Below are 12,994 nucleotides of genomic sequence, written 5' to 3'. Positions count from 1 at the left end.
CAATGTGACTTTTCAGTCATGGAAAATCCTATCGCACCTCCCTCATATAAAAAGGTATCACTGTGCACATTTTTTAAAATCAATTCAGTCAAGATGAAACTCAGCATTACCTTTGGTCTTTTGTGTGTGTTCATATCTGAAGGTAATCATTTAAATGATTTGTGGTTTTAAAAAAGATGAAGGAGTAGGGGTATTTTCAGACATTTCGACTATTTTGGCATGCTGTGATATTTTTGAAAATGTGATGTCCCTTAATTATTCTGTATCATCAGTTGCTGCACTCACTTGCAACGATTGCGTTCATGACACACATGGATACCTTTACTGCTATAATAAGACCTGTCCAGAGAGTGATGGACATTGTGCCAGCAAGACTCTTGTAGGTAAGACTAAGCCATATGTCAAGGTAAGACTACGCCATTTAATGTCATGGGCATTGCATTGCCTTGTCTGATGCAAAGTTCTGATTTGCACAACTTGTTATTCCTTTTCACAGGTCCTTATAAAGTACATTTGCAGATGTGTGCTTCATCACATGACTGTATATCAGGGTCAATAAACCTGGGGTTGTCCAACTACACAGTGAACACAGAATGCTGTGAAGGAGACCACTGCAATCATCAGATTGTCCCAGGTACATACAGCACAGTTTTTAACACTCGGAGGTCCGGGGGCCTTTCAGACACTTTGATGCAGTCTGCTACACCTTGACAAGTTTTAAGTTTTTCATCTACTGTAACTAAAAACATCTATGCAAAAGTGGTACATATGGTTATATTTCTAGAAGACCTCAACAATAATGATATGAGAGTAAAGTGGATGTAATGAAATCAGTTTTTTTTAATTATTATAATTCAGTGTAAACACAATTATATAAAATACCCAGGGGGCAAAACACCCATTTTTTAGGAAATCAGACATGGGCTGCTGTAAAAGGTTGTCATATAGAAATGAAATCTATGAAGTCTGAGGATCACAACCTGGGTGGCCAACCCAGTCAACAAGCTGCTGGAAACTTGCAATTAGGGTCTAAACAATGCTACCTCAAATTCTGTTTTAACTCCCGGAATCACCAAATAATGCTAAAAAGATTTAGTTATATTCATGAATCCTGGGCCATATCTCCCTGGTAGTTTATGCTAGAAACAAACTGAGCACACCTTTCAAAAGAGTGGAAGATGAGCTTTCATCTGATGCTTTGGTTGTACATTTAATTAGAATGTAAAAGTTAACAATGGTTCTGAATGTATAGGTATGCAAAGAAAAGAATAAATTATAGAACATTCCATTGTAATCGATAGCATTCTATTCCCTTTATTGTTGTTAAAATAAACAAAATACCATGTGAAGTTAACTTTTACTAGATTAAATCATATTTTGATCATTTTTACTACCAGACAGTCCTTCTGGCTCATAACACATTTAGAGGGAATTCAATTTCAAGCCCATAATAGGCTATCAAGTCAGACAAGATCCAAGACATGAGTTTACTGTTAATCTGTTAACTGATGTTAATTGTAGTACTGTAGTATTGCTCTGTTTTATGTATGTACAGTACATAGTTTGCATATGTATGCAATATTATTTGTATAACTAAGTAGGATAGCTTTATTTATTTTATCGAAATAACAAAGAGCATTTGATGATTTGAGTTAGGCTGGTTACTGTGGAGTTCAATCCAGGTGTTTGGAGTGTCAGATAAAGGTGCCAACAAATAAATACTGAAAGACTAAAACACAGGAATCAAGTGTAGAGTAAGTTTAAAAGTATTTACTGATTCATAAATAGACATTTATCTGTTTCATGAATAGTTTTTTTTTGTACAAACAGGTTACAATTCATTGTGATAACTCATTTCTATAGTAATGTTTATTCAATTTATTTAGCTGTTTTCGGAGTCACTGCTGCTGTCGCTGCTCTCTACTGTTTCAGCATGCTGTATCCTGCTAGGCCTACATTTGGTTGCCAACCCCTGGCAACGGTATCCTATGTAGCATGGAATCGCCCTCTTTGCACAGGAGCAGTTCTTCTGACAACCTTTAACACAACTACATGATATTGCCATAGCCATTGACACAGGCCAGGCAGGCTGTGTAGATGGAGTTGGAACTACAACTGCTTGGCCCTCATCCAGAGACCATCCAAAATGACTGAAAGGGGGAATTTCTGGCTTGGCAATGTGCACATTCTTGTCAATGATGGTTGTCAAAGCTGCCCGTTTAAGGTGGAAAAGAAATGTGTTTTCAGTTGGAGGAAGTAGCTTTAAGAGGGTTGATTTGTTGTTCAAGAACTTGTATGCTCTCAGTGTCGCCAGATCAGAATCTTCAAAGTGGTCAGCTGAGGATGTGTACACATCTATGATGAGGCCTCGTGCCTGGTGAAGCAAGTCTTCTGTTATGTCATCAGTTGTGTTTTGACCAAACTCTTCAAGTGCAGGTATGTCCATTCTCATGCTGCTTTTGAACCAAGACTTCTTACCAGTGAAATAAGGATAACTAGTTGTAAGAATGCCTATCTGCCCATACATGAAATGGTAGCTGCACTGGGACCTTCACTATGCTGTGCTATGCCGTTTGTCCACAGTCTCAGTGGAAGAGATACAACTAGTTATCCTTATTTCACTGGTAAGAAGTCTTGGTTCAAAAGCAGCATGATGACATAACAGAAGACTTGCTTCACCAGGCACGAGGCCTCATCATAGATGTGTACACATCCTCAGCTGACCACTTTGAAGATTCTGATCTGGCGACACTGAGAGCATACAAGTTCTTGAACAACAAATCAACCCTCTTAAAGCTACTTCCTCCAACTGAAAACACATTTCTTTTCCACCTTAAACGGGCAGCTTTGACAACCATCATTGACAAGAATGTGCACATTGCCAAGCCAGAAATTCCCCCGTTCAGTCATTTTGGATGGTCTCTGGATGAGGGCCAAGCAGTTGTAGTTCCAACTCCATCTACACAGCCTGCCTGGCCTGTGTCAATGGCTATGGCAATATCATGTAGTTGTGTTAAAGGTTGTCAGAAGAACTGCTCCTGTGCAAAGAAGGCGATTCCATGCTACATAGGATACCGTTGCCAGGGGTTGGCAACCAAATGTAGGCCTAGCAGGATACAGCATGCTGAAACAGTAGAGAGCAGCGACAGCAGCAGTGACTCCGAAAACAGCTAAATAAATTGAATAAACATTACTATAGAAATGAGTTATCACAATGAATTGTAACCTGTTTGTACAAAAAAAAAACTATTCATGAAACAGATAAATGTCTATTTATGAATCAGTAAATACTTTTAAACTTACTCTACACTTGATTCCTGTGTTTTAGTCTTTCAGTATTTATTTGTTGGCACCTTTATCTGACACTCCAAACACCTGGATTGAACTCCACAGTAACCAGCCTAACTCAAATCATCAAATGCTCTTTGTTATTTCGATAAAATAAATAAAGCTATCCTACTTAGTTATACAAATAATATTGCATACATATGCAAACTATGTACTGTACATACATAAAACAGAGCAATACTACAGTACTACAATTAACATCAGTTAACAGATTAACAGTAAACTCATGTCTTGGATCTTGTCTGACTTGATAGCCTATTATGGGCTTGAAATTGAATTCCCTCTAAATGTGTTATGAGCCAGAAGGACTGTCTGGTAGTAAAAATGATCAAAATATGATTTAATCTAGTAAAAGTTAACTTCACATGGTATTTTGTTTATTTTAACAACAATAAAGGGAATAGAATGCTATCGATTACAATGGAATGTTCTATAATTTATTATTTTCTTTGCATACCTATACATTCAGAACCATTGTTAACTTTTACATTCTAATTAAATGTACAACCAAAGCATCAGATGAAAGCTCATCTTCCACTCTTTTGAAAGGTGTGCTCAGTTTGTTTCTAGCATAAACTACCAGGGAGATATGGCCCAGGATTCATGAATATAACTAAATCTTTTTAGCATTATTTGGTGATTCCGGGAGTTAAAACAGAATTTGAGGTAGCATTGTTTAGACCCTAATTGCAAGTTTCCAGCAGATTGTTGACTGGGTTGGCCACCCAGGTTGTGATCCTCAGACTTCATAGATTTCATTTCTATATGACAACCTTTTACAGCAGCCCATGTCTGATTTCCTAAAAAATGGGTGTTTTGCCCCCTGGGTAAAAAATGTTTTTAAATGGTCTTCAAGCCTTGCAAAAAAAAAAAAAAAAACACTTTATTAATACATCTACCCCAAGACAATTGGAACACTGAAAACAAAGGTGTTGGCTGCATAAGAGTAAGAAGAACATTCAAACATGTAGTTTTACTACAAATTGGGAAAAAGTCTGACTAAATTAATAAATGTGTCTCTTAGGGAGTGGCTCTTTCAAATGCAAATTAAGTTGAATGGGCTTTTTGAATGGGTCTGCTGCAGGTGAGAGGAATGAAAACCCTAGGATTTTCATTTATTGTTTTCACAATACATTTTCTTTTAAATTTGAATTGTATAAGTATTTGGAAACTAATTGATTCAAGGTTTCTAATGGTACAGTACACTTACAGTAGCCTGACTCTCGCCAGACCCTTGTAGTTCCGCCATGCTCCACCAGAGGTGTTTCGCTGAGCTCCACACAAGGGTCTGGACGCGAGGGCAATCCAAACCCCTGCCAGTGATAAAAAAATGAGCAACCAATCAGGAGCGCCGAAGCGAGTGTTTGATTCAAATAACAATGGCGACACGCAGCGAGGAGTCTTGTGCTGACATTGATTCTGCTATTTCAACCGTTTTGTCGAATCTATCGAGTATTCATTCTTTAAAAGATTAACAGAGAATAGTTTTGAAGACATTTATTGGTGGCAAGGATGTTTTTACTCTTCTTCTGACCGGGTTTGGCAAGAGCTTGAAGAAGCCTAGCACGTCATTCAAGATAACAGGCAAGTGGTTTATCAAATCACATGCGAGGATGTTTTACAAGGACCCGCCTTCATAAATACATCTCCTATCGAGAAGTCCCAGATCCTTGTGTGAAGCAGACAGCGAACTACAGGATCTGGCGAAAGTCAGGTTACACTTACAGTATATGTTTCTAGAACAAAAAAATAGCTGAGATTGAGATATGTGTTTGGAACAGTTTTTGAAATCCCCAGGGGGGGATTTATCTCTTGGCGTGCCACATTAGCCACTTGATCATAAGGATGATGATGATGATGATATGTATTTGTGTATCGAGGAGTCTGATTCCAAGGAGTAACACTGTCATAGGGATATCCTGTTCTGTATGCGCACTCTTGTCTTCAATGCATCTTAATTGGTATATTTGCCCCACTCCATCTGCTCTCTGCTCTTTGAAACATTAAAATGTGTCAGTCCACATGGAGTTAACCAGTTGAAGAATATCTTCCCACACAAGGCAACTCAAAAATCTATTTTTACTGTAGCTACAATTCCAGAGAGGACCCCTCTGTATTTCAGAGGACATTTTGTTAAAGTCATGGACATTTTGTTAAAGTCATTATTACAGCAATGTTAATCTAGAGAACTACACTGTAAAACGTCATTCAGTGCTATTGTCCATATGACTTAATTTCAAAAACTATATTTATTACAAGAAAATCATATAATTACATTTTCTTTCTTTCTTTTTTTTTTTTTTTTTTGAGTTAGCAGTAAGTAAAATGTGTGAATATTCTCATAGCTTAATATTTTCTATTCATTGGAATTTACCATAAATTGATTTTACAAAACTCATTTTAAAAGTTTATATCAGACGTAAAACAGAAGAACAAGCCCGGGAAATTACTGAACCAGTAAGGCAAAGGAACGCATGGGTGTCACCATTTCATTGTGTTCCCATGAGCCTTTGCAAGAACACTGAGATAATTGTGTAGCTTACAGCGTTGCCAAAAGTTTTCACATGAGTTTCTTGACACCAGTAGCATTTGGAGCAGAGTTGTATCTTACGTTATACTTTGAGATAAACTATGCTTTGTTCTAACCATGAATGCATTAGGACGGTATTGAGCATGCACAATGTATCAGTGGTTTCGTACCATACATTATCAACTTCATAATACTTCTTCATATTGCGGTCCACTTGATTGAGAGTTGTCCTTCAACATTTCTATTGCAATTTTTTTTTAATTGCATCATTGATGGGAAAGGATATCTTATTATACAGGCGGCATGGATAGGCATTCAGGTTCATCTGACTTATATTCTCCGTCCTGCCTGTATAACACAATGACATTGAGATGATGTAAATGCACAATACAACATGTAAACATAGATGTTTCATTCATGTGCAACCAATGTACAGTACATGATCAAATCAAGTAAATCCAGCATTTTGTTTTCTCAGGGTAGTATTGATTCATGTAAATGATACCTATTTTAATTACTGTAGGTCTAAGTCTAATGTATATAGCCTAATATGCTGATATCTTGGGCATTGATTGTACTCAATGTATTGGCTTTTCCTGAAAATGCAACTTAATCTTTTTTGCATACATCAAAATGTACATTATTAAGTTGGCAGTACTCAAAATATCAGTTAGTTCACTAAACTTAGTAGTTGGAACAAAGTAGTTGGAAAATTTAAGATCTCTATACTTTGATAGCCATTAACCAGTTCACCTTGCCGCACTACTCAACCTTGTACACCCGTAAAAAATCTTGGGTTATTGTGAGAACCTGTGTTCAGAGTAATATATTGCTGCTGTCGGGTGGACAGGTGCTGTCGGGCTGTTTTCAGGAAATATCAGGAAAAAAATACTTGTTTTGTGAAAATATGTCAAATTTTTGTAATCAAAATGTTTCCACCCGACAGTAACAACATGTAATAGAATATAATATACTGTATGTATGTTTGTTGTATGTTTTTTTTTTTCAGAGCTAATTAGAAATAATACACCCAATGGGATGGAATGTTTCACCTGTGAAGGAGGTGACTGCAACAAAAATCTGTCCTGTCTTGGAGACGAGGATGTTTGCATTACATCATGTGAGTTTTCTTTCCCCTTTTCCCGTCAATCTCAATCATGTCTCAGTTATCTTTTTCAACCACTTTCAACCACAAAATATATCCAGGGGAAACTAACTGTGAAGGACCTTTTTACTCTAGATTGTGCATTACTGTATGAATTCTCTTGAGTTTCAACATTCTTACAAATTCAAATCAAGTTATCATTATTTCAGCACAGCAAAACTCACTCCATTGTCAAGACTTACCCTTGCTTTTGACTTACCATGGCTATAAACTGAATATGAGTCTTTGGGCACAAATTTGAGAGCAATTAATATGTGATTACTTACAGTAAGGGATATGGGAACCGTGGCTGGTTCTGTGAAATGCAATGTGCTACACAGTTTTTTGCAATCACTTTGCTACTATTTTCAGAACCTTGATGTCATTTTTCAAAACTCTAGACACAAAACTCAAAACAGTTATCACTTGAAACACAGGCTGTCTAATGTTGAAAACATTGGATTGTGAGTTCACATCTTCAAAGAAATCTTGCACTTGCACAATCATTGGTACAAAAAGCAAATTTACCTTGAAATACCACTGAAACATAGATCACCCGCACACAAGCAACCGATAGTTTCATTGTGTCATTGTTCGTACAATCATTAAATATTGTAGAACAAAATAGGTGATACAGGTTTCATTATGGTACTACATGTACAGCACAGTAAATACATTTCTGTAAATGTACTGCAGTAGTAGAGAGAATACTACCGACAGAGTGATATCATTGAACTGTAAGTCTGTAATATATTGATGCAAAACACTACAGTACAATCACAACATACTGTAGGTTTATTTTAATTAAAGTAAAAATAATTAACTATGAAATAGAAAAGAAAAAACAGCCTGATGTAGCATTGTAATTGTAATATTAGGCTACTGTACATCCATGGACATTGTAGTCTAATTGGTTTATGTGCCACGCTAATTGGTGACAGTGAATCTCGTTACAGTATCTTGAAACTTTCATGATTTGCAGTAAACATGGAAGATTGTGTGTCTGTTTCTATTCAACTATGCATTAGGAGTAATGCAATAGTTACTTATCATTTTGAGCTGCTGTCAATTGATAGTTAGATCATTGTAAGGAAATGAATAGACGCTCATTTGAAATGTATTTTGTGAATTGCCTTTTGAAATTGTAGTGCTTTGATGTTCAATTGTATCAATTGTATCTTAGTTGTATGTGTATTGTATCCAAGCAATTGAGAAAAGTTTCGAAAAATGCATTTGGATCATTGGTTGTGAGTTGTGAAAAATGACATCAAGGTTCTGAAAATAGTAGCAAAATGATTGTAAAAAAAACTGTAATGAAAAAGGGACTGTATTATCTCTAAACAAATAAGCAATACGTTCTGCTAAAAACAACTGCCTGCACAACCTCCTTATTTCAACAAATTTTACAGTGAGGAACTCTGAGACAGTGAAAGGATGCGCCTCCCTTGATCTCTGTTTGTCTGCACGACGCATGACGTATGACCTTTCCTGGACATCATGTTGTAAGGGGAACCTATGCAACAGTGAAAGTAGGCACCCATATAACTACCATGGCATGTATCCCTCCACTCCCCCCTCTGATGTGAACCAACATGGCCACGACTCTGACAGCCACAGTCATAGCACCCATTCTGATGGCCATGGTCATAGCCCCACTCATGATCATAGCACCCACTCTGATTACCATCATGACCCCCACTCTGACGGCCACTATGACCCCCACTATGACGACCACTATTATGACGGCGACCACTATTATGACGACGACCCTTGTGAGGGCATCTTCTGCAGCAGCAGCAAGACCGTGGGGCAGAGTGTCCTGCTCCTGCTGGGGTCTCTACTCTATCTCCTGCTCGTCCAATGACCGGTCTGCTTCTCAGTGCTCTCAGATCACACATCGCCATGTCCTCACTCTGCTTGTTCAAGTCAAATCTCCTGCATAGATTAATGTACCTTCTGTCTTTCTTCGCTTGAAATTACCAGTTTTGTGAAATATTTTTTTTTAAATCACATTCACTTTGACTATAAGCCTTTCTGGAGAACAACATACTATGTGTTCATCTAAATATGGAATGTATAAAATGTTGCCAATTAATATAGCATAATACTATCTCATGCAGTTAATGATTTAAGTGGATATATACACAACATGTTCTTAATAGAATAAAGCTATAGTGAGGTGGAAGAAACATGTATTTTGACATCACCAGAGTAACACTGTTACCTGGAATAAATCCCTTGAGTTCCATGTATAATGCACTATGTAACCTTGCACTGTAGGATTTAAGCACTTTGAATCAATTCTGTTGTGTAAAATGTGCTATATAAATAAAGTTGATGTACTGTAACTCTAAGTTTTGTTTACGCTGGGTACTACCTTAGCATTGAATTCATATCCAGTATGTTGATAGATTACTGACATACTTGACATGCTTAACCTTGACCCCACATATGCATGATCATTTCTGCATGGTTATGCAATGATATGGGTGGAAAAGGTTGGTAGAAAGTGCAGTTTGGGATGAACAAACCTTGACAAACAACATGTGCAATGTGGGCAAAACAAAACCTGCTGTTTTGAGTCCTGTATCTTTGAGTCATCCTGAGTCTTTGTGTCAGCAAAACCACTGTCTCTGTTTTTGTGTAAGTTGTATCAGGTGAGAAATGCTTGTGCTCTCCAAGTGATTGACAGCTATCGGGACATCCAAAGCTCCCTGGAGTTATAGAGGACTGCCGCTTGTTTTCTTTAAATATGAGACAAATCATGATTCCTTCACCATTGAAATAAGAACCTCACCCATTCTGATGTAGTCTCTAAAGCATGATGAGACAATACCGTATGGTGGTTTAATTAATCCTTTAATTTTTCAAACAGACAGCACAAACAATTAAAGTTTTATCATAGCTGTTATCAGGTCTGATCATGACTATGTTAAACAGATATTTGAAATCAATTAATTGTTTACATTTTGGGAGACATTTGAACTTAGACCAAACCCTTTTTCAACTCCACACATTAGTTAGTGGGCTCAAAAGCTCCACCTGGAGGCCAAACATTCAAAATGATGAGTGTTAAAACAGGCTATTGTAGCCTAGCAAGTTACTCATTAAAGCAAGCCTCTACAGTACATACCCATGTTCGTAGCTAAGTGACTCTCAAGGCAACAGATGGACCGCACGCGCCCATGTTCAGCTACAGGCACACAAGAAAAAATGTTACGACTCCAAACAGAAAACCACACTATGGGAGATTTAAGAAAAGCATAAGTGCATACCTGATGGCCGAAACTGGTACGCTAGAGGGTTGCGGCAGAGCTTACAATGCTTCCTCATACTTGGGTTGTTTTTTATACTGTGCAAACAGTAATCAGTGTGAATGAACTCAGGTGTATAACTAATAACCCCGCCCCCTAGTTAGCGGGAGCAGACCAGTTTGGGGGGAAACAGGGAGACGCATGAAAACAGTGTCCCCTGGCTACATTTTCATCTTCCATTACATTTCATCTCCCTTTTTTTTTTTTTAAATCACACCGTCAGAGAATTTCTGATCGTCCCTACGCAAAGGATTGTGGGTTATTTCTTCACGCCGAGGATCCCTCGATGCATCCTCCAAAATTCTCAGAAATTCTCAGAACGAAGGACTCAGTACTTGATAGAATTTTAAAGCATCCTTGACTTTGGAATAGTGCTTGATGAGATTTGATGACATAACGTCCTTGAAAAAGTGTCTTTGAAGGACCCATCCTTGACTTTGAGAAACAGCCAATTTATCAACTTGATCTTCCCCTCATTACCTGTACATCAGGTTCCATAAAGCCCAGAATAAAACCTACCTGAAATTTTTTTTATTCATGTAGATGCTGATATTCACCCAAATGAATCAACTGTTTGAATAAATGCTTCCACTTATTCAAGTACTTGCAATACTTAGAAACTGTGTGTCTCTTAATAAACCATTTTGTATTAGGGTGTACCAGGGTGTTTTTCTTTATTAATTGAAGGGCCATGGAAGTGAAAATGCAAAACAGCAGAATGTACAATGCAGTCATGTAGAATGCTGGGCCGAATCATTAAAGGGACACTTCACCGATTAGCATTAAGCTTTGTATCTTTAGAGAACCAGTCATGTTTTTGAATGATCATGCATCATTCCCTCAGTTTGCCTTGAGATGAGAGAAATACGGATTTCAATGAAACCCATGAATAGGACTTCCTGCTTTCAATGATGTAAAATGATGATTTTTACATCATTGAAAGCAGGAACTCCAACATTGAAATCCGTATTTCTCCCATCTCACGGCAAACTGAGGGGATGATGCATGACCATCTAAAAACATTACTGGTCTTCTAAAGATACAAAGCTTAATGCTAATCGGTGAAGTGTCCCTTTAATTGTGACTCAGTGTGTACTCACCACCAGGTGAAGACAAATACTTGCCTTTTTAAACATGTGTATGGTACTGCTTCTTGCTTTCAGTTGCTGCAGGTGTGAATGTCACATTATTTGTTTTCCATTACTGTATGTAATGGTGTAGTGGAAAACTGTTGAGAAACAATTTGGGGCCCACTCGATTTTATTTTGCCTGCACTGTGGTCAGAATTTTACGGTGGCCGTATTGCTGTCACACTAGAAAAAAAAAAGGCTCAGTATCAAGTAATTACGTGAAAGTTTCAAGTAATTACATGAAAGTTTCTTGTTGTAACAAGATCTTTTTCACCTTTTAACAAGATAAGTTTCATGTTATTACATGAAATTATCATGTTATTTCATGATAATGATATATTTTCACGTTATAATGTGAAAATATCATGTTATTTCAAGATATGATATTTTCACGTTTTTACATGATATTTATCACGTTATTACATGATATTATCACGTTATTTCATGATAACAAAAGTGGACTACGCATATACTGGAGAGCCTATGGCTGGCATAGGCTGAATGAGAACAGGCTTGTGTCTATGAACATGCTGCTATTGCAGTGCTGCTTGATGAGTGTTTGCTTTCGTGCATGTGTGTAGGCTAGCCTACATAGTCGCCATCTGACCAAGTAGCAGGAGCAGGGCTGTGTATCGGCAGAGAGCCTCTAAGGAGGCGGACAGAGAGGTGCAGGAGTAGCCTGCTCACACAGCCTGATAGTTCTGCTTCTTCTTCCCATCCACTTAACGCAATTTAACGCAAGAGGGAGAAAGGGCCTTGATACATTTGCGAATGTTTATGCAATTTGGGTGCTTTGGCTAGCTTGCATGTCAGGTCATCGTGGTAATTTTTAGGGCTGCGGGGAGAGGCCGCTGGGAGTGAAAATGAAACGCTGCAGTCACACAGTGCAGGCTGCTGGAGAGTACGGCAAAGGAAATGTTTAAACAACAAGATTTTTGAGATCACTTCATCACAGTAATCATCAGCACGGCCCAAAACGCCACACCGGGATTCTTCCTGACTCTCCCGATTTCCACTCCACTGCATACAGGTGCAGAATATTCTGGACAATGCTCAGGTGTTTGCATTTATAACAATATCATCCACAAGTTTAATAACTGGAAAATCGCCATAAACCGAGCTTAACATAGAATTTGATTGACTCGTGAGCCATGGTAACCAGCTTTTCTTGCCCCTCCTTCTGTTTAGTTTCATTATCATGAAATAATGTGATAATTTCAAGTAATAACGTGATAAATATCTTGTAAAAACGTGAAAATATCATATCTTGAAATAATATGATATTTTCAGATTTTTCACGTTATAACCATGAAAATATCATTATCATGAAATAACGTGATAATTTCATGTAATAACATGAAACTTATCTTGTTAAAACGTGAAAAAGATCTTGTTATAACAAGAAACTTTCACGTAATTACTTGAAACTTTCACGTAATTACTTGATACTGAGCCTTTTTTTAATTCTAGTGTGACAGCAATACGCCACCGTAGAATTTCATTCTGTCTCAATGTTCTGTTAACTCAA

The 12,994-nt window shown here is 37.5% G+C and overlaps 1 protein-coding gene across 1 annotated transcript; it reads left to right on the top strand.

Moving 5' to 3' along the window:
* On the top strand, nucleotides 1-9,370 carry LOC134059970 (uncharacterized). Its single transcript, XM_062516531.1, has 5 exons — nucleotides 1-142; nucleotides 273-383; nucleotides 497-634; nucleotides 6,888-6,998; nucleotides 8,432-9,370. Exons 1-5 carry the CDS (start codon nucleotides 19-21, stop codon nucleotides 8,884-8,886), a joined length of 939 nt encoding a protein of 312 aa, XP_062372515.1. The 5' UTR covers nucleotides 1-18; the 3' UTR covers nucleotides 8,887-9,370.
* Nucleotides 9,371-12,994: the final 3,624 nt, after the last annotated feature.

Source organism: Sardina pilchardus, chromosome 16 (assembly GCF_963854185.1).
Source record: "Sardina pilchardus chromosome 16, fSarPil1.1, whole genome shotgun sequence".
In the NCBI taxonomy this organism is placed as follows: domain Eukaryota; kingdom Metazoa; phylum Chordata; class Actinopteri; order Clupeiformes; family Clupeidae; genus Sardina; species Sardina pilchardus.
The sequence above is the reverse complement of the archived record's forward strand: the minus strand, read 5'-3'. Positions and strand labels throughout refer to the sequence as shown.

Excerpts from the sequence above, each read along its gene's own strand:
- LOC134059970 (XM_062516531.1), top strand. The coding sequence starts at position 19 with ATGGAAAATCCTATCGCACCTCCCTCATATAAAAAGGTATCACTGTGC. Across the intron at positions 384-496 it reads TGCCAGCAAGACTCTTGTAG|GTCCTTATAAAGTACATTTG; the intron begins GTAAGACTAAGC and ends TCCTTTTCACAG. Across the intron at positions 635-6,887 it reads CAATCATCAGATTGTCCCAG|AGCTAATTAGAAATAATACA; the intron begins GTACATACAGCA and ends TTTTTTTTTCAG.